This window comes from Camponotus floridanus, unplaced genomic scaffold, assembly GCF_003227725.1.
Source record: "Camponotus floridanus strain SB8 unplaced genomic scaffold, Cflo_v7.5 scaffold9, whole genome shotgun sequence".
Classification (NCBI taxonomy): domain Eukaryota; kingdom Metazoa; phylum Arthropoda; class Insecta; order Hymenoptera; family Formicidae; genus Camponotus; species Camponotus floridanus.
The window spans coordinates 2,490,774-2,510,502 of NW_020229860.1; the positions used below are offsets into that span (position 1 = coordinate 2,490,774).

At 37.1% G+C, this 19,729-nt stretch overlaps 1 protein-coding gene across 1 annotated transcript in view; it reads right to left on the bottom strand.

Moving 5' to 3' along the window:
* LOC105255688 overlaps positions 1–19,729 on the bottom strand; it is a 47,660-nt gene that overhangs the window by 7,269 nt on the left and 20,662 nt on the right. Inside the window, 1 exon segment of the mRNA XM_011265130.3 lies at positions 1,064–1,208. Coding sequence (XP_011263432.3) covers positions 1,064–1,208 — 145 coding nt within the window.

Below are 19,729 nucleotides of genomic sequence, written 5' to 3' on the forward strand. Positions count from 1 at the left end.
GGTATAATCGATCGGTGATGCGTAGTGATCGCCGACATTAATCGCTGATTGACTGCTGTGAAAGATGCCATCCTGGCATCTCCCCAGCGAACCGATTCCCGTGTTCTTCTTCAGAAGAGGGCTTCATTGTCGGAGCTAATCGTCGTGTAGGAAGAACGACGGAGACAATGGGATAGCTGATGGCGAAGCGCAGAGGGACAATCAAGTGGACTGAAGCGATTAAGTCGCCGTCGAATAGTCTTTGAAAGATTTTGCTTTGCTCGAGAGGATGGAATGTTCCATGGTTATATCTGTAGAGTCGAGAATCGACCGCAATATCCGGAATTGGCTCTCGAATGAAAGTTTATAAGAATGTACGTAATCGAATATGCAAGATTTGTGAATTTTCGCACGTTCTGATATTAATCACTTTTGAAGCGGAATCAACATTTAATCGAGAATAATTACTTGTATTTCTGTGGTAAACAAAAATTCCAATATTTTTAGTTATTTCCAAATAATGAATTAAATAATAAAAAGTAAATTCTGTAATTATTTTTTAAATCCAAACATAAAACCATGCATCTCGAACAAAAATTAAAAATAGAAAAAAAGGACTCACGTGTAAAGTTATCTAATACTTGTACATCTAATCATTCTTTTAATTTATCGACATTTCACTAGCATAATATGCTTGTTAAAGGGCGGATGTCGTTTTGAAAATATAATGGAAGCTGCTTACTTAAAGAACCAGTTTCAAGTAGTAACAGCTGTCTAAACATTGATAGAAATTTGATGGATTTTTTTCTGTTTATATATCTGATCATGTCATACATATATCACGTAATATTTTTATATTCATTATTTAATAAATTTTCAAAGATAAAAGATATAAAGTAATTAATTTTTCAAAGAATATTAAAAAAAATAAGAGATAATAATGCATTAAATATTGTATTAAAAATTTTGTAAAAAATAACGTTCACAGAGAGAATATTTTTACTTTCATCACATAACTAATTAATGTCTTCTTTGTATGCTAGCGATATCAATATTAAAATAAATATTATGAAAATGAACTTACGTTATAAATAATGTACTTTTCAGCATCGTCATCAACATACGAGTCCGGCGGATATACCGGACATATTATATTGACTTGATCATACTCGAACGCTGCATTATTCTTGTTTACGTCGATTATATGATCTGTATTGTCTATTCGAAATCTGCAACAGAAAAATAGAATCATAAATAAATCGATCGAAAATACAAATTTTATTACAAATTCACATCTTATTCTAATTAATAATAAAGGAATAACAAGTGCGGTTTTACAATATTATTTATTCTATGTATACGTGCGACGCGATGAAGCATTTTAATATTTTCATATTTTTGTTTACATGATACATTGAGAGATAATATAGGTACATAAAAGAAATAAATATTTTTCTGTTACTTTCAAAGTATGACATATCGAAATTCTCTCACACGTTTTGCCTGAAAATATATTTTCAAATCTCGATCAAAAGTCTATAGCAAACTTTTTTCGAGATAAAGATTGTATTATATTTTCTGCAGTCTATGATGATACCGTGCATACCGCTGTTTTCCAGCGCATACCGAGTTCTATCCGTAAAACGTTCGCGAGATGCCGACGCCTCGAGAGATGAATTCTCGGAGGGAACGAGAGAGATAGAGCGAGAAAGCTAGCGTCCCTACGGCCTGTCGGTAGCCAGGTCAGGAAACGGAGAAAAAGAAAAGAACTCGCGAACTCGCTCTCGTACCCAACGTCAGATAGGCAGGCGCCTATGGTGTCGAAGCATCGTGCAAATTGTACGTACCGACCACTACAGAGTGTCTCAAAAACAATCCATTAGCTCCTCTTACGTGGAAACCTTATGGAAATTATTTCACGAATAAATCAAACATTTGAATTATTACAATCTTTTTTAATATGTTATTTTTTTCAATATCTTAAAGATCTCGTTTTATATTGATATATCTTGTAGAATCCACATAAAGTAAAAAAGAGAAAACTTTCATCATCTGTTTAGGACTCAATTGAGATACTTCCACATTGAAGTCATCACGATTTTATTCAGCTTAGCCTCCTGGATCTTAGTTCGGACACCCCATACATTTATGGGCGCGAGTATGCGTTAGCTAGCAATCGTACACGCGTGCACACAACACACACACACACACACACATACACAATGCGCGGGCGTACACGTCGCTGCATTATGTGGCGGTGAGTTTGCCGGTGAGGATGTACTCGGTAAGGATGAGGGAACGAAAGGTCGGCGGATGATAGGAAGAAGAGGAGTAGGTGCAGAGAGAAGAGGTGGCGGACGGTTCCTATATAACCGGTTCTTTCACCGTGAACACTCTCGCACACGCTAATACGCGTTCCGTAAGTCGCAGCGTACGTAACAGCGACGTCCCCCTATTTCACGTCATCCATCTATTTCGAATTCGAGTCGGCAAGAACTGCGTTATCGTCCAATTAGAGCTCGACAAAATTCAATATGCATTTAAAATTCTGTATATCTATATTCTATATATCACACTTATTTTTAATTACATATTTTTATTTTCATGTTTAGATAATAATTTTTATATAAACATTATACATATAATATATATATATATATATATATATATATATATATATATAATATTATATTATAATAATTTTATATTAACATTTACATAAATGTACTCGTTATTTATCTCAAAATATTTATCTATGTACGATCAATGCATCTTTTATAAAATACAATATTTAATTATAATACACGTACAAATGAATAAAATGCATCTTTTGTGTCGACGGCCTGGTTTCGTTAAATACTAGTACATTTCACATCCGTGTTGCGGACGTCGGGCATTGTGTCGCCTTTTATTTTGTCGTTTTTCACTCACGAGTCTCGTTCTCGTTCTCGTTCGCGATTACGCGTTTGTGATGCACGCACTGTGTATGATGCATCTACTTTTTGCGCGCGCATTATTATAGGAGCGCATCCAAGCCGCATGATGCGGAGAGCTTTACAAGCGTATAACCGTATTTAATCTTTATCTCTCGCTCTTTCTTATATACGTTTGTTTTCGTGTTGATACATATATATCCTTACACGTGTTTAGAGTTATACGAGTCGACACTACTACGCGCGCACATACGGTAACAGCGTATAAATATTTCTGTTATTTTTTGTACCACATTCACGTGCGCTTCCGCGGTTGGATCGAGTATAGTCGGTCACGGATGATATAAACCGTAAATCGTATCCATTTATCTTTTTCCCATATGTGTATATATTTTCAGTTTTTATTATAAAGTTCATTCTTTTTATCAATAGACACTCACCAATTCTCGATATTAAATTTATGCAAAATGTACAAGTCAATTTATAAGAGCTTTAAAAAATCCTTAAATAGTCATATAAAGAAATGGATCCATTTATCTTTTTCCCATGTGTATATATTTTCAGTTTTGATTATAAAGTTCATTTTTTTTATCAATAGACACTCACCAATTCTCGATATTAAATTTATGCAAAATGTACAAGTCAATTTATAAGAGCTTTAAAAAATCCTTAAATAGTCATATAAAGAAATGTATCCATTTATCTTTTTCCCATGTGTATATATTTTCAGTTTTGATTATAAAGTTCATTCTTTTTATCAATAGACACTCACCAATTCTCGATATTAAATTTATGCAAAATGTACAAGTCAATTTATAAGAGCTTTAAGAAATCCTTAAATAGTCATATAAAGAAACATATCCATTTATCTTTTTCCCATGTGTACATATTTTCAGTTTTTATCATAAAGTTCATTTTTTTTATCAATAGACGCTCACCAATTCTCGATATTAAATTTATGCAAAATATACAAGTCAATTTATAAGAGTTTTAAGAAATCTTTAAATAATCATATAAAAAAGCGCACCTTTCAGAGTTACTTTGTGACTTGATTTGTAATTTTCGCTCTCCTGATTATAAAGACAAAGATATGTCAAAACCGATAGTTTTAGCGCGAATCCCTCTTATTCTCAGTCACAGGATTATGATAGAGCAAGTAAATAGGTCGACCGTAAATTTGTCAAAGGCGACACACGATCCTCAATTTTGATATAAAGCTCTTCGAGAGAGCCCGCCCGCGTCTACAAGTCACGCTTGTCACGCGGGACAAGCACGACGACGCTGTTACAGAGGGAAACGCGGGCGTCGGATGTACGCGGTTCCGACGTTTCGGAGCGTTAACGGACAATCTCATAAGTGGGCGTGTAAGGGCTCGAAAATTGGAAGGTAGGCCGGACCTTGGCTAAATTAACGTTTGGCGATAATATCCGCTCTCTCTCTTTCTCCTTTCTTTTTTTCATCGTTTTCCTCCATCAGTCCGTCGATCTGGTATTCTTAAATAAGCGCAACAACGGCACATGTGTAGCGAATACGCGTAGGCGTATAGAACGTTTCGTGTTTCGCGACTTGGCCATTGCTTATTAAAGATCATACGTAGCAGCCTGAATTACTCGTGATAAAATCGCATCATTTTCTCATCCTCTCGTCCCGAACTGCCTGGCATCCTAAAAGAGTGCGGTTAAAAGAGCGAGAGGCTTTCAGCCAGACGTCGTCGTCGACGTCGTCACGAATAATGTATGCGGAGGAGGCGATTCCAGCGAGAGCGACTTTATCGTCGTTTCCGCCAAAACACGTAGCCAAACGTGTTTAACTTTTTTTGCCTCGTTGTTTGCCGACCGTTCGTTCCTTTACAAGAATTTTTTATTTGCCCAATTATTGCTACCGCCGGGTTAGAGACCTAGAGAGGAGCCCTTGGTCGCGTCTTCCTCTTAATCGCCAAAGTTCGACCGGTCTTTTCTCGATCGTTTCGCTACTCGTTGCTGACGTTGGCGTTTCCTTTTTTTTTTTCACGCGACTATTTCGATACCAACGAGCTATAAAGATCATCCTCTTGGCTTTTCGAAAATTCCTCCTTTTCGTTCTCCGCTGTTCTCTCCCTTTCTAATCATCACAAAATGCGTCTTTTACATCGGCTGAATGTATTATTGGTAATCCCAATAGTGATTTAAGACTCTCCCCTCCGGGAAACGATGCCATTTGCATATATCTACGTATTCGTAGAAGCGCTCGAGTACCCTCGTATTAATGTGATATCTTGCCTCGGTCCTTAACAGTTCTTTTCTGGCCTTAGATAAACACTCGACATGAATATGTATGCCACCTCGCCGGTGACCCGCGTTCAAAAGTACTACGCAATGGACATTGAGCCTCACTTCGTGGTCACGCATCTTTTATGCGGTCATCATAGTAGAACCTAACAATATGTTATTGAATACGCGTATTATTCGGTGATTCTTTATATTGACCTAGTCTTGCAAAACAACGAATAACGGTATTGAAATAAGCACAGTACGAAATCTGACGTCATCTTTTCATAGATAAGAATGAGCAAGTGTGGGAGATGCTCCTGTTTTTTTTTTTTTTTTTGAAAATGTTTATCATATTTAAGATTATTAGTATTCAATGAAGATTCCTTTCTAGATGATAAAATAATATTAATTTAAATGCTAATTGGTGAATATTGAGTTAATGCTGATTATATGACGCGATGCTAGAATATTGTTTTTTTTATTGTTTTTTTCTATCTGATATTCATATAGGATTAAATAAATAAACAAATGTATCTGATATTCACATAGGATTAACAAATAAACAAAAAATTGAATCACAAATAATGCAACAATATACTAGATGTATAAATTTAAAATGCACTCACATAACAAGGAAACAAATTTTTTAATCACGTGTGGCGCATAATTTTTAGTAATAACATTTTATCACATCAACGAGACATCGGTCGAATATATTTGAGCAGCAATTTTCACACGCACACACGTACACACAAAGTGATTTCCGTACGAATACAAAAATGAATTTAGTCGCCAACATCGTACACTCCATTTCCAACTGTCTTCATTAATTCCCACCACTATCTAGTCGACGCCAATCAACTACCCAGTAAACCCTGTGAGAGGGTCTTCCTAATTGGAATCGCGAAAAAGTGGGCGTGTTCCAATGGGGTACAGCATCGTTTCAGGTCGCTCCTGCGGAATTCCTGTCAGCCATTCGACGATGGCAATTTTCTATCCCACTAATTTGAACATCAATAACTTTGTACATTTCTTAAATGTCTTTATTTTATTGTGCAATACAGTGTTTTAAATATGAATTAATATTAAATAATAAATTTCGTATTCGCACTTTTTATTTCGGTAACATCAATCTTATTTCAGTTTTTTCTCAAAGGTAATTATAAATGAATTTTTATACTCGTGCATACGTGTTATACGTGTAACAAAAAAGTTACATGCAACACGCAATTATATGTAACGGCAGGCTATTTCGATCGTCGGGATGCATCGTAAAGAGTTAATGCAATCGTCACGATCCGCCGTTCGGACCCACAATGATCGAAATAAAAGTGCGAAAGAACGAAAGCGGAGGCGAGTTAACCTACCTGACCGAAAGCGAGCTACGAGACGATACGTTCGCCCACAAAAGAGAACCTCTCGTTCCCGATCCTTGACCCTCGCGTGTCGTCAAATTGAAAGAGAGGATTCGCGGCTTCGGGCGTGCGAGATGAGAGTCGCGCGCAATTTCCGAAGCGTGCAACTTCGTGCGGACCCGACGGCGGGACAAAGAAGACTCGGTGAGAAACCGTGAGGAAAGCGTACCCACGTGCGCCGTCAAGGGAAAGAGACACCAAGAGGAAGAGAAATATGGAAAGGCTGACTCAAAAAAATCAAACCAGTCGATACAGAGGGGAATAGTACAAGGGAATAGTGCGAGTTGTATGTTCAAAGTTTATATTGTCACTATTATATTAATTTTTATATCACATGTAATAAAGAGCGCAAAAAGCTAGAAAGACATTTTAAAAATATGTAAAGGACGATAAGATATTTTTAAATCGCTTTTTAAATGTCTTTTAAGAACAGCTGATTAGATAGAATTTTTTCAAGTATATACGTGATTTACAGAAGTAATTTGTTGATATTAGCTGATAACTTTTATATGTTTTTTTCTACCATTCAATTAGAAAAACTGATAATTATTTCTAAATCACATTAATTTTTATATCACATGTCATAGAAAACACAAAAAGCCGAAAGACATTTTAAAAATATGTAAAGGACAATATTTTTAAATTGCTTTTTAAACGTCTTTTAAGAACAGCTGATTAGATAGAATTTCTTCAGTATATATTTACAGAAGTAATTCATTGATATTAGCTGATAATTTTTGTATATTTTTTTATTACTATTATTTCTACGAGATTGTTTAACAAAATTGTAAATCTGAAATCAAAAAGTTTCATTGCTTTACATATGGATTTGCTCCGTAAAGAGAAAACGGAGAAAAGGACAAACGAAAGGAATGGACGTTTGTATGCACCAACTATATATATAAGATATTTTGGTAAGAATATCAAAGCCGGGACCGCGCGTCAAAGAAAGTGAAGAGAATGAGCGCATGGAAAAAAGAGGAAAAGAAAGAAAGCAGGAAGAAAGAGGGAGGAAAGAAGCGAGAACGATAAAAAGACACTGTGGACGGAGCGTGGACGTTACGGCTTCGGGACCATCGCTTTACTCTTTCATTCATCATGTTCATTCCACAAACGAGTATTGTGTCTGTACATGATGTACGTTTCTCTCTCTTCGCTTGTGTACGACGCATACAAAGTCGTAATTCGCGAAACCGCAAATTGTAAACGAAGATATAAATTTTGGTTTGTATAGTTACGTCAACCTGTAAGTTTATTTTTTTATGTTTCTCCCTTTTTTTTCATATTTCATTCTATATTTTAGATCAAACAATTTCATGAATCAGTTATCATTCTAGGAAATATATCGTAATTAATTTTTAGATAAAAAGTATATCTCAGATATGGTGTCGAAAGAATTGATAACACGAGAGATATACAGAAAACATAATCAGATTGAGAAACTTCTTCAATCGTTATCCGATTTATCTGATTGTGAGTCGAGAGAGCTGAAAGAGGAGCGCAAGAAAGCGTTAATTTTTTCTTGTGAAATCCAAATATGATGGGCGTTGGCATGTAACGCGTTCGCGGATACGGAATCGTTAAAATCCTCGTTTCTCGGAAGACGTATATATCGGATTCTTCGCACCTGCCCGGTTCCACCGACAGGTAACAAGTGCTATGTGCAGAGAGCACCGTGCATCGCGCCGTGATTGGTTCCCGCCGAGGGAAGAGGGGGAGAGATGATTTTATTTCCGCCCAATATGCGAACCCTTTGTTACCCCTTCGACAGTTGCATTCGCAGCACTTTCCAATTTCCGTCGGTGTCGATCACGCCGCGAAGCTCCGATGTAGATTTGTCGCGCACGCACGCGGTTATCGATTCTATTCGCGTAATATTCAGAAGAAGTCGTCCTTCCATCGAAGATCTTTTGTTTTGTTTTCCCTTTTGCAAATTGCAGTTCCTTGAAATTCTTCTACATCTGCATTTACTATTAGTTTAATATAGTTGCTGTGTCATGCATCTTGTTAAATAATATTAAAATTATTGCTTTGAATATACACTTTGCATATATAATTTCATTTCAAAAATTAAAAAAACTAACATTCAGTATTAATGTATTCAGTATATGGTGTTTTTTTCAGTTTTATTCAAAAAGACTTTAATGCGAGAATCAGTCATGGTTCCATTGTCTTAAAATAAAAAAATGAGCTTTTTCGAGAATTTACTTTGGCGTAATATTATTTTATTCAGTGTGATAGACGCGTATTCATATCTCATTCATACTTAACACTGAATGTGGCTCTATTTGATTTTCAGCCTGAAATAACATCGCACGCGATATGCATATAAGACAAATAAAACTCTCGGATCCGATTCTCAGAAGCATCTGGCTCTTCTGTAACATTTGAAAAGCGGATTTATTCGATTCACGTACCCTTCAATTCTTCTGCATTCTTGCAGTTGCGTTCAAGTGTCCGTTCGGAGATCTCTCACGGCAATGCCTCGTATTTTGCGCGTATGTATTGCACTACCCCGAGAAAGAGAGAGACACAATTATTGGTTGTTAGCGCCTACACACTTATCATTTGCAACTGCAACGTGAGGCAACATTCTTGCACGCCACTGATATTCAGAAATGTTGCGGCGGCGGCAACGTGGACGCGGCTTTTACAACAACTTCCTGGATGACAACGGCGTCGATCTCGGCTCCACGAGCGGCCCGCTTGATGCAAGGCATTAAGGCGTTACGTAAATGCGTCTCGCGTGCTGCGTACGGATGACTCGTCGGCGCCTTTGGATGTCTCTCTCCATTTAAGACGACCCGCAGGGCGTTATTATTAGTTTAACTTCAAATATTTATCGTATTCTTCCTCCGCATGGCCCAATTCTGTCGCCTGTCGCTCGATAGGTACGTCTAGTTCAGACCTATTCTTATATTCGAGTCAAATAAGGAACTGCGGAGAAGCAGGACCTGATCGTCGGATTTGTTCAATGAGAGAAAAATAATGTAATTTTGTCTGAATTATTTAATTTAATTAAAGTTAATTTGTTTAAAAATATGAGGAGAATTTATAATAAATAAGGTAACAAGACATGCTATACAGATTGCTAGCATTATTTATATTATACCTTAATTATACATGTTGAATTATTCTAAATACGAGATGTATAAATGAAGTAATAAATTGAGAAGTAATGAATTAGATTATGTTATTTTAATAAAATATGAGTTTTGTATAATAAATAATTTTTGGTTTTACAGATCAATATAAATAACTAACATTATCAGATTACTTGATACTTTAGACAAATTGGTTAATTAAAGAAAATGAAATGTAATCAAGTTAAATGTTTGAAAAAAGAAAGAAGGAGGTACAGCAGAAGAGACAATTTCTCGTGATTTTTGGAGAGAACAAATATAATTTAAAAAATCAAGCTCCTTAAACTAGTAAATATAAACTATATGAATATTGATTTAATTTCTTCGAATGTTAAATTTCTCTTTTAAGTATTCATTTCCATTAAGGATAGAATATTTTGTACTCACGCGAAAAAAAACAAGTAAAAAGAAATAGAATAGACGAACGGAAACGTGTTCAAGAATTCTAGCGTGTTTCCTCTATTCGAAAAAAAGTTGCCATGGCATAGTGTTGCATCATTCGCGTTTCACGCATTCGTTACGCCAATCTCTCGTATCTTTTTCCTGCGACTAGCAAGGCAATCATCGCGCGTTGGTTGGAAAAAGGGCCGAGAAAAAAACGCTGCTCTTGTGTCCCGTAGTGTAACGTAGCAGAGAAAGGAAAGAGAATGTGCTAGTTAATAAGGCGTCGAATGATTTTACTTCCTTCAATCCGCCCTTTCTCCGGCCTCCTCCAGATAAAACTTCATCCTGATCGGCGAAGTTTAACTGTATCGTGGCAAAATATCAACCGATCATTTGTCGAATACCATCGTGGAACGTTGTTCGAGTTAATCCATTATTGATGGTACGTTTCGCTCGTGAACAGATTAATGAGATAGTTCTTACATTACGAAGCGTACAAAGTGACAGATCGGCATTTGCGCGATTCACAAAGCCTCGGATGTAACTTTACGGTTTTAATATAAAAAGATGATTCACACAAATGTAGAATGTATTTGAAATTGCTTTGAAATGAATCATTAGTTGTTCGATAACATCAACGCAGCAGAAATACTATAAATCTGATAATAATGATAAAATCTATTCCGAACTGTGGGTAGATAATATTCAAAATGTCAGAGTAAAAAACGAGCAATTACTTCATTGAGGTTGCTGAGCCTAGACCATAAATTAATTTCCGGTGATGCGTTAAAGTTTCCCAACTTGCCTTTCTCTTATTTTCTGTACGTTCTCGTCTTTTACTCGTAACGAATATAATCCGTTTTATGAGCATCGCTCGGGAAACATCGCCGCCTCTCTCGTCATTGCATTTCTCCTTATCTATCGCAACATTATCCGTATCTTCCTGTCGTCAACTCGCAGAGTGTGACGTCTCCGAGCGGAATGGGTCCATAAACTGTCCTCCAACTCGAGAAAAATCTCTCTCGATCAATCCCGAGACTCGAACGAATTCAACGATAATAAGAGTCGCGAAATAACATTTCCGTTTTCTGATCGATGCTGCCATACGTTTCGTCATATAATAATTCTACAGAAGTTACTATTGAAAATTGACATAAAATCTAAAAAAAAAAAAAAAAAAAAAAAAAAAAGAAAAGAAAAAGGAAAATATCAAATGTAAGATGACAACATTTAATTAAGTAAAATTTTAATCGAATTTTAATTATTTGAGCAAAGTAATTTTTTTATTATCTACTGGTTTTTCGTCGAAAACAACTTATGTAATTTATTATTATAAATAAATTCATTTCGAGTTAGAAAAAAAGAAAAAGAAATATATCAAACGTAATTTTAATCGAGTTTTAATTATTTGTGGAAAGTAATTTTTATTATCTACTGTGTTTTCTTCGTCGAAAACAACTTATGTAGTTTATTATTATAAATAAATCCATTTCGAATCAAAAAGAGAGAGAAAGCTGTAGGCGCGAGCCGACTTTGACGTTACTCGGTGACTTTTATTCGAGAGCCTCTAACTGCGCCTATAGCTAAAAGTTCATCGATCCACGCGCGCCACGACGCCGGGCGTCCTATTAAAAGCCGCCTCCGCCGCCTCCGTCGCGCGAGGCGTGGTGCGGAGGCACTAAAGTGGCCGGACGCGGACGGAGTGTGTCGGTGTCGGTACCGGCGAGAGATCAGAGGGCTGACGTCGAGAAAGAAATAGTTTCGTGTCGGGGAGAATCGCGTGGCGCACGTGTTTTCGGAGCTTGCGTCGCGTCCTCGAGCGCGTCGCAATTCGTCGATTTATCAAAAGCGCCGTCGAAAGCCGCGACAACCTATCGCCTTCGCCCTTTGCGTTCACGCCGTGGCTCAACAGGTGACAACATGAGCGAGATACGGTGTGTCGTCGCCGTTTCTTAATTAATGTTACCGATTTTGAAAACGTGAGATAGAGAATAAACGTATAATTTATAATTGCAAACTGCATAGATGATGTGTTAGAAATATAACGTGTGCATACATACAAAATTAAATTTATTGTTTTTTTAGAGAATATACTAGATAATAAAATATTGAATGATTAATGTACAATTTAATTTTTTTTTACATTAAATGAATATAAAATTATGTGAATTGAAGACAAATTAAAAGAATCTATGTAATTAAGCTCCGCGAATTTCAAATAGAATTAAACTATATCTTTCAGTAAAAAAAAGTGATATAAAATTAATACAGAGATTATTTTCTTTAACAAAATTCATAATATGATTAATAAGATATTTAATTGTAAAGACTGAGTAAAACATTTATTAAAGATTATGTACATGTTTTTTCTATGCACACGATATGAGTTGCTCAATATTTAACGGTAAAATCTATTATTTATAGTCTAGTCTAGGAGAATTAATAGTCGAAAACTTTGTGTCGTCGATTTATTGCAATTGGAAACGACATGTTGCGTTAAACATTTGTTCGAGTTTATGACTGCTATTATTTTTGTGTTGGTTGCTTTCGTACGCGTTGGGTCATCAATCATCGTATTGTGGAAGGAAAGACCTATACTTTTAAAATTTAATATGTTAGATCAATTGATGCGATTCGAAGAATTCGTAGAATTGGAGGCTATAGCACATTTTATATCACTATAAATTATATCGACTATCGTCGAATAATTATGGCCTATACAAAGTAATAAGAGTTATATCGATTAACGGTTAAATTGTATTTTTTCGCATAAATTTGTATCTTTTTTTCTAAAGTACCCGAATTATGAGATACTTCAACTATATTAAAAATGATTTAATTGCACGTTTCCTCATTTCAGGCGATTTACTTTGTGGCGATGGCCGCTGTAAGAGCAGCGAGAAACCGAGCGATCCACGATGACATTTGACGACGATTTAATTTTACGATCGTTGGTTTTATGGGACTCTCGAAAGTCGATTAGGAGAAACCACTTTTGGGCGGAGTTGTGATCTTAGCCTTCGAATTTAGGAAGAAAGCGCGGAACTTGCGACCTTGCTATGTTACGATCTCTTCAGGTTTATAGCTGATATCGAGTCTGTGTACGAGGAAACTTGATGAAAGCTTTACGATTGTGAGAATTCTTATGGTGCATTAGAGATGAAAAAAATAGTCACATCTCCAAATAAATTTCCGAATGGAATCGAGAAACACAAAATCCATATCGTATGCGATAGGGATGTCCATGTTTTCATCAATATGCAATTACAACTAATATATTTGTATATACTTGTATATACTTAGACATTTTATTTTTCAATAATTTTAATAGCTTTTTAATAGCTTTTAAATAGCCTTTTCATTATATCAAAAAATGCTTAAATACGATATATCTATACGAAAAATCTAACATAATTTATATGAATCCTTGTATTTTACGTTTAATTTTTTAAATCTGTGAATGTTTGCAATTAATATAATTATTACTTAATCGTACATTCAATTAGAAATAGCATTTTAAAAAGCATATATAATAATAACGCATTTGTGCGAATTATATTTTTAGTATAGTATTTTTAGAATAGTATTTTAGAATTATTTTGATCTATTATTTTTTATTCATAATTATTATGATTAGCTGATGCACAAATTTATAATCAAATTAAACTCCACAGATTCAAAGAAATAACCAAATTTTGATCTACGTTTCTACATTTTCTTAATACTTTAAATTGCATATTGAGAAACCAATATAGCAAAAAATATAGCACTTGATCAGTTTAACATTAAGAAAGCCGAAGATTATAAATTGATTAAACAATCTGACAAGAATACAGTCTACTTATAAGAACATTCTGCACGATAAAGAAAGTAGAAAGTATCGATGCTAGAAGCTACACCGATAAAATCGACGATATCGAATCATAACTTCCTGTTCCATCTTTTATCTCACTCGTACGATTAAAGCGCAGGCTCTCTTGGACCACGTGCATCAATCGCAATGTCAAGCTATCCGACAAAGGGGCTTTCGATGGCGAGTTCGATGATTTCCGGGATGATAGAGCTAATCACGACCGGATTGTCTTTGGACTTGAGGGAGATTCGCATTGAGACATTTCTGTTCGGCTGATACGGAAGGGATAACCGCGTCCCGCGGGTCCCGAAATCCGTTCATTCCGGACTCAGAGTTGAGATTCTCGGACGGGGACTACGCCGTCGTGTTGATGTCCCCGCGATAGCTCCATTATTCGTTGGCGTCGTGCGCAGGCAGGCAGGCAGGTACGTCGGACCGTTGTCGTCGCGACAGTTCGGGGTCACTTCCTAGTGCCGGAACGTTTCACACCAGCGTGACACATCGGCGCGGTGCGATTCAGCGGTTGTGCAGTCACGAATTCGCGTGACCGTACCGCGGAAAATCACCAACGATGGACTCGACTCAGCCGTGTCCCGACAACGGGCATCTCCGTTCTGATCGCCATCGGCCGAGAAATCTCGGCTTCTATAATATTATTTGTACGCGCGAACATGAATGTGTGAGTACCTGTGATAATCGTAGCTTTACGAGAACAAATCAAAATAACTTGAATTCTAATCTTGACAATATATATTTGATGAAATATTGCAATCTCCGATCTTTGGAGCTCTGGTTTATAATTGATTATTTTAATACTTTTAATTTTATCTTATTTATATACTTAATAATTTCATTTTAATTTTAATAATTTTATATTTTATTTTTTGTGTGTTTTAATTTTTATATTATAATTTTTTATATTTTCTAATGTGAATTGTGTGATATGAAAACAGTATTTTATAACGCTTTGGATTTTAATGGATAGATTAGTAGTATCTAGCAATTACAAAATATATAGCCAATAAATATGGTGCGATATAGTTATCGATTTCTTCCAATATGAAACGACAGAAAAAGAACTGGCTACATAGAAAGTTATCGCTACAGCTTTTTTAGAAAATTCGATTCCCTGTCTATCGATGAGATAATGTTATATCGACTATCACAATCGCTATTTATATAGGATCTCTTATCCTTTGAAAAAATAAATAGCTATATATTTGCTATTTTATTTTTTCCGACTTATAATCTCATTTCTATCTACAATAAACAAATTGATTTGACAAAAATTAGATTCACATTTTGATTTATAAATTTAGAAGTATAAAATTTAAATATCTTCTTGGAAAAAATATTCAAGTATTTCCTTTTTTCCATATCTTTAAGGATCTTTGATACATTACTCTAATGCGTATGCTTTATGTCAAGAATAATAGCATAAGAATTATGATGATAATAATAATGCATGACTATGTATCATTAGTCATCAGAGGAATTAAAAAAACAATTGCGTAAAAATTAAATAATTAAACATAATAAATTAAGCGTGTTAAATTAAAGAACAGAAGCTAATTACCAAGTATATAATTATTATAAGTTCTTTCGTATAATTATTATGATAATCATGACTTATTATGATAATCATTCTTCCTGCGAATCGTTGTGCCGTTAAATATTATGGTATAAATTTTTATGTGAATTTTTGTTATGAATTTTAAATGTTATTTCATTCACATTTTATTTCTCTTCACACGAGGATATTTCTTTTCACACAGTCTTTGGTAAGATGTCCTTACTATTGTTTGCACACGTGAACGCAAAGTGTACTTATTATCCTTTAATTTTTATGTGAATTTTTATTATGAATTTTAAATGTTATTTCATTCACATTTTATTTCTCTTCACACGAGGATATTTCTTTTCACACAGTCTTTGGTAAGATGTCCTTACTACTGTTTGCACACGTGAACGCAAAGTGTACTTATTATCCTTTATATTTTCGATGGGATTCTTCCTAGTGCGTAAAGAACAGGACTCTGCCGCACATTCCGTCCGTCTGTCAACATTTCGACTATTTCTTCCGTGCGAAGAGTCCTCTCCGAGCATAAATCATACCTTCGTCTGTGTGTTTCCTATAATCTCCAGCGTCGCCGGCACTTGTTCTAAGGAAATAGACCCGTCATCCCTTTAGAATGTGCTAAGAAGCAAGGTAAACATCGGGACCGTCCTCCTCGTTGACGTTAAGTCGACCCGAGGTCTTACCTCCCTCGACTTTTTACCTCGATCCTGATTTCCGCACGTGACTTTCAACTGACACAGAGTCTTCCTCCCGCTGCGGTGAGAAGAGAAAGACGGAAAGAGGGCGGTGCCGCTCATCGCGACCTCGATTGCACCACGTGCGGTATCCCTCGGGACAAAAAGTTCCGAGTCTCGAAATCCGGGTCTCATAATCCGCGCGGTGGGGGACGGGATTTTCTATTTATGCGACGGAGGCAAGTGGTTGTGTCAATACACGAGGCCGGCAAGTAGCGTGGAAATTAACCTTGAGGAATAAGAAATCATCTTCTTCTTCTTCTCTCTTTTTTCCCAAGTATTGCGATCGTCCTTGTCGATCCGGAATAAGCGGGTCCTGAGTTTACGCGTGGACCCGGGGCGGGCTAGCTACGGTATAAATCTCGGCGCCCTAGACAAATGGGGCTCTCCTAACGTGCGTGCATGGAGTCCTGTGCGAGCATGCTACGAGGATTCTCTTTGTTCGTCGAAGGACGACGCATTCAGCTTGTTTGCTTCGCAATCCTCGGATACTTGCGCCGATGCAGATTTCATTCGTCCTCTATTCGCACTATCATAGAGAAATGCTCGCGATTTGAGCCGAAAAATGAGTCTGCCAACGGGAAAATGTAAAGCGCGAATCGTAAGAGCTTTCTTCTAAAACGATTAAAATAGTGGGGACAATATGATTACTAATAATCATTATGTAATATATTAAAATCCAGAGAACTTGAAATCGAAAGAAGCTGTGAATTAATTTTTAGCCTTTATATGTTTGTGATTTCCACATTAATCTTATTTTTGCCTAACGAGTATTTTAATGCGAGTTACTTAATTAAATCATAAGATATATTGCAAGTTTTTATTTTGCATTTATTTTAAATCTTGTTTAGATCTATACCGATAAATTTTTTTCCTCCGCGAGATTCTCCGGCCAGCCACGAAAACGATGAAACCTCGCTTGGACCCTTGGGAGGAGTCGGTCAGACATAAATCTTAATGTCCTAGATTTAGATGAATAGGTTTTAACGGTGCGTACGCGAGTTCTCTACACGCGCACGCACAGACCCTGCGCTCGCCGCCTTTGTCCGGTCAGGACAAACGTATAAAGCAGCAGTCATTTTCGATTTTCGATTTTCAAGGTTTAGTCATATAAAAAGACACGCGTGTACCTGGGCTTCTCTTACCCGATGGGGATTTCCAAGCCGTCTTCTCCAGGTACGTCAAATTGTGCTCGCGTCTCCCTTTGGGAGATTTTCCCTACTCCTCTCTTTCTCGCTCCATCTCTCTCTGCGCCTTCTCCGCATTTTCCTATCTAACCCCTCGGCGTATCGTCGAGTTTTCAGCAAATAATAGCCCCCACTTGATTGTGGGTATCTTAAGCAAGGATGCGAGGGACATCCTTGTCATGCTCCACGTTTCATTCGGATCGTGGGGAAACACGAGATCTATTGTCAAGATTCAAGGCATCACATCGCGGAGAAAAGAAATATTGCGGCTAGAAGTGGCGTATTTTGTTTGCTCGGTATTGTCCTCTGAAGGTTAATAGTGAAGTGGTTTGTTGCTGGAATTTTTCGGGATCGCGCGGCTTAACAACAGATGTTCGCTAATGGACGGAACCGTTTATTGCATACAAATGATAGAATCGTACATATACTTGGGATTATTGTTTTTTTAACTTGCACCTTTATAATCTGTTATTAGATCCCTTGTGTTATATTTAATTTTTAGTAAAGGCTCGATAAATTTCTGTTTAGAGAGAATTCAATGAGAGTCAATTCAAAAAATTTAATAAAACATTAATAAAAAGTACACACATATGTGTAATATAATTTTCTTACTTTCTTAGAAATATACAGATGGATTTTAAAATCACTGATAGACTAAATAAGCGTCTGTGGTTTTACCGTACAATATTTTATCGTGTAATATTTATAGATATAGAATTTCGAGAGAGAGAGAAGAGATTGCGCGTCGAGCCTCTCGACGAAATCCACGAACTACATCATCAATCACGTGGCTCTCCGTCGATCGTGCAAGGTGCAATTATGGATATCCAGAAACGGGTGGCGGTCTCCGTAATACAAAGAATCCATTTCACTCTTCCTCGCCTCTTGTGCGCGCATCTTTCTCCTCGCCGATCGCTCTCTTTCTCCCGCGCCTCCTCCACCTCCTCCCCCTCATCCTTCCTTCGCCCGTTCGCCCCTCGAGAGAATCGACCTACGGCTGTTCTTTCGGAAACCATATATTTTTCGTTTCACAGTTCGCGGCGCCGTTGAATGCCCTGCCTCCATTCAGACGAGGGTGCATCTCCGTAGCAGCCGCCAGGTATAAATTCTGGCGTCGGCAACGCGCGCTCGATGGGGTGGGTGAGGAGACGAGGAAACGGCGAGAGACGGGGGGAGGAGAAGAGTAGGATACAGGGGGAAAAGAGGAGGAGAAAGATCGGTCCCATGGTAATCGATTACCTCCCCTGTATCCCCAGAATCCCATATAGTGACCGGCCCCATGGCCCGAAGATTGAACCTTCGATAACTGGCGCTCTTCTCTCTTTCTCTCTTTATCCTCTCTTTTCCGCTCCTCTCCCTCTCCCTCCCCTTTCACCCACTCTCGCTCGACTTACTCCCGAGAGATTCTCCCGAGTCGGTCGGTGCTCTCGTCTATTTTCTTGCGCCGCGCGACGAAGGACGTAATCCCGGACCTCGGAAATGCCGCGCTAATTAAACCTTGCTCTGACACCTGCTATAGAAGCCCACTTTGCACCTCCCACAGCTCTCGATTGGCTCTACAATTTGCTGCCATATGATCGCGTATAATACAGAGCGAAGAAACAACTCAAAAGAAATATTATAATAAGCTAGAATGAAGAAGAAAAATATGAATGCAACGTGAAATTAAATTATGACCAGTCTTGGATCGTATCGTTGTTAGTATATATATGAATTTGTATTATATAGCGCGAATTTATTCTAATCGGTTATAAACAACCTTGCCGCGTAACGTTTATTAGATCCCGAAACGCTTTATGAAAATCCAAGATGGGTCTTTCGAAGCGCCATTAAAACGCGATCCGTGTCGTTAATTATACGCTGCATCGAAATACGTACTATGTACGTACTATGTAAGTACACATCACGAGCAAGATATAATTGAATCAGACGCATCTTCGGCCACGTGTACGCACGTACACTCGCATGCAAACGAACTGCGTAACTCGATATTCCTGTTTCTAATTATAATTCTGTACGCAAAACAGCTAATTGAGAGGGCGATGCCACGGATAGACACGCTATTCTGGATTCTGCATTTTGCCTTTGTGCTCGACTACTGTTACCATTCGTTTTCACGTATCTATATATTGTTCGCGGTTACAAATGGGTAAGCAAACGCATCGCGCTCTGGCGCCTATTCTATGTACGGCAATTAGATTTTATCGAATCCCATTTTCCCTTTCTCTTCTTCTGTGAGAGGATTCAAAAAATAATAGAAAATATGGTTATCG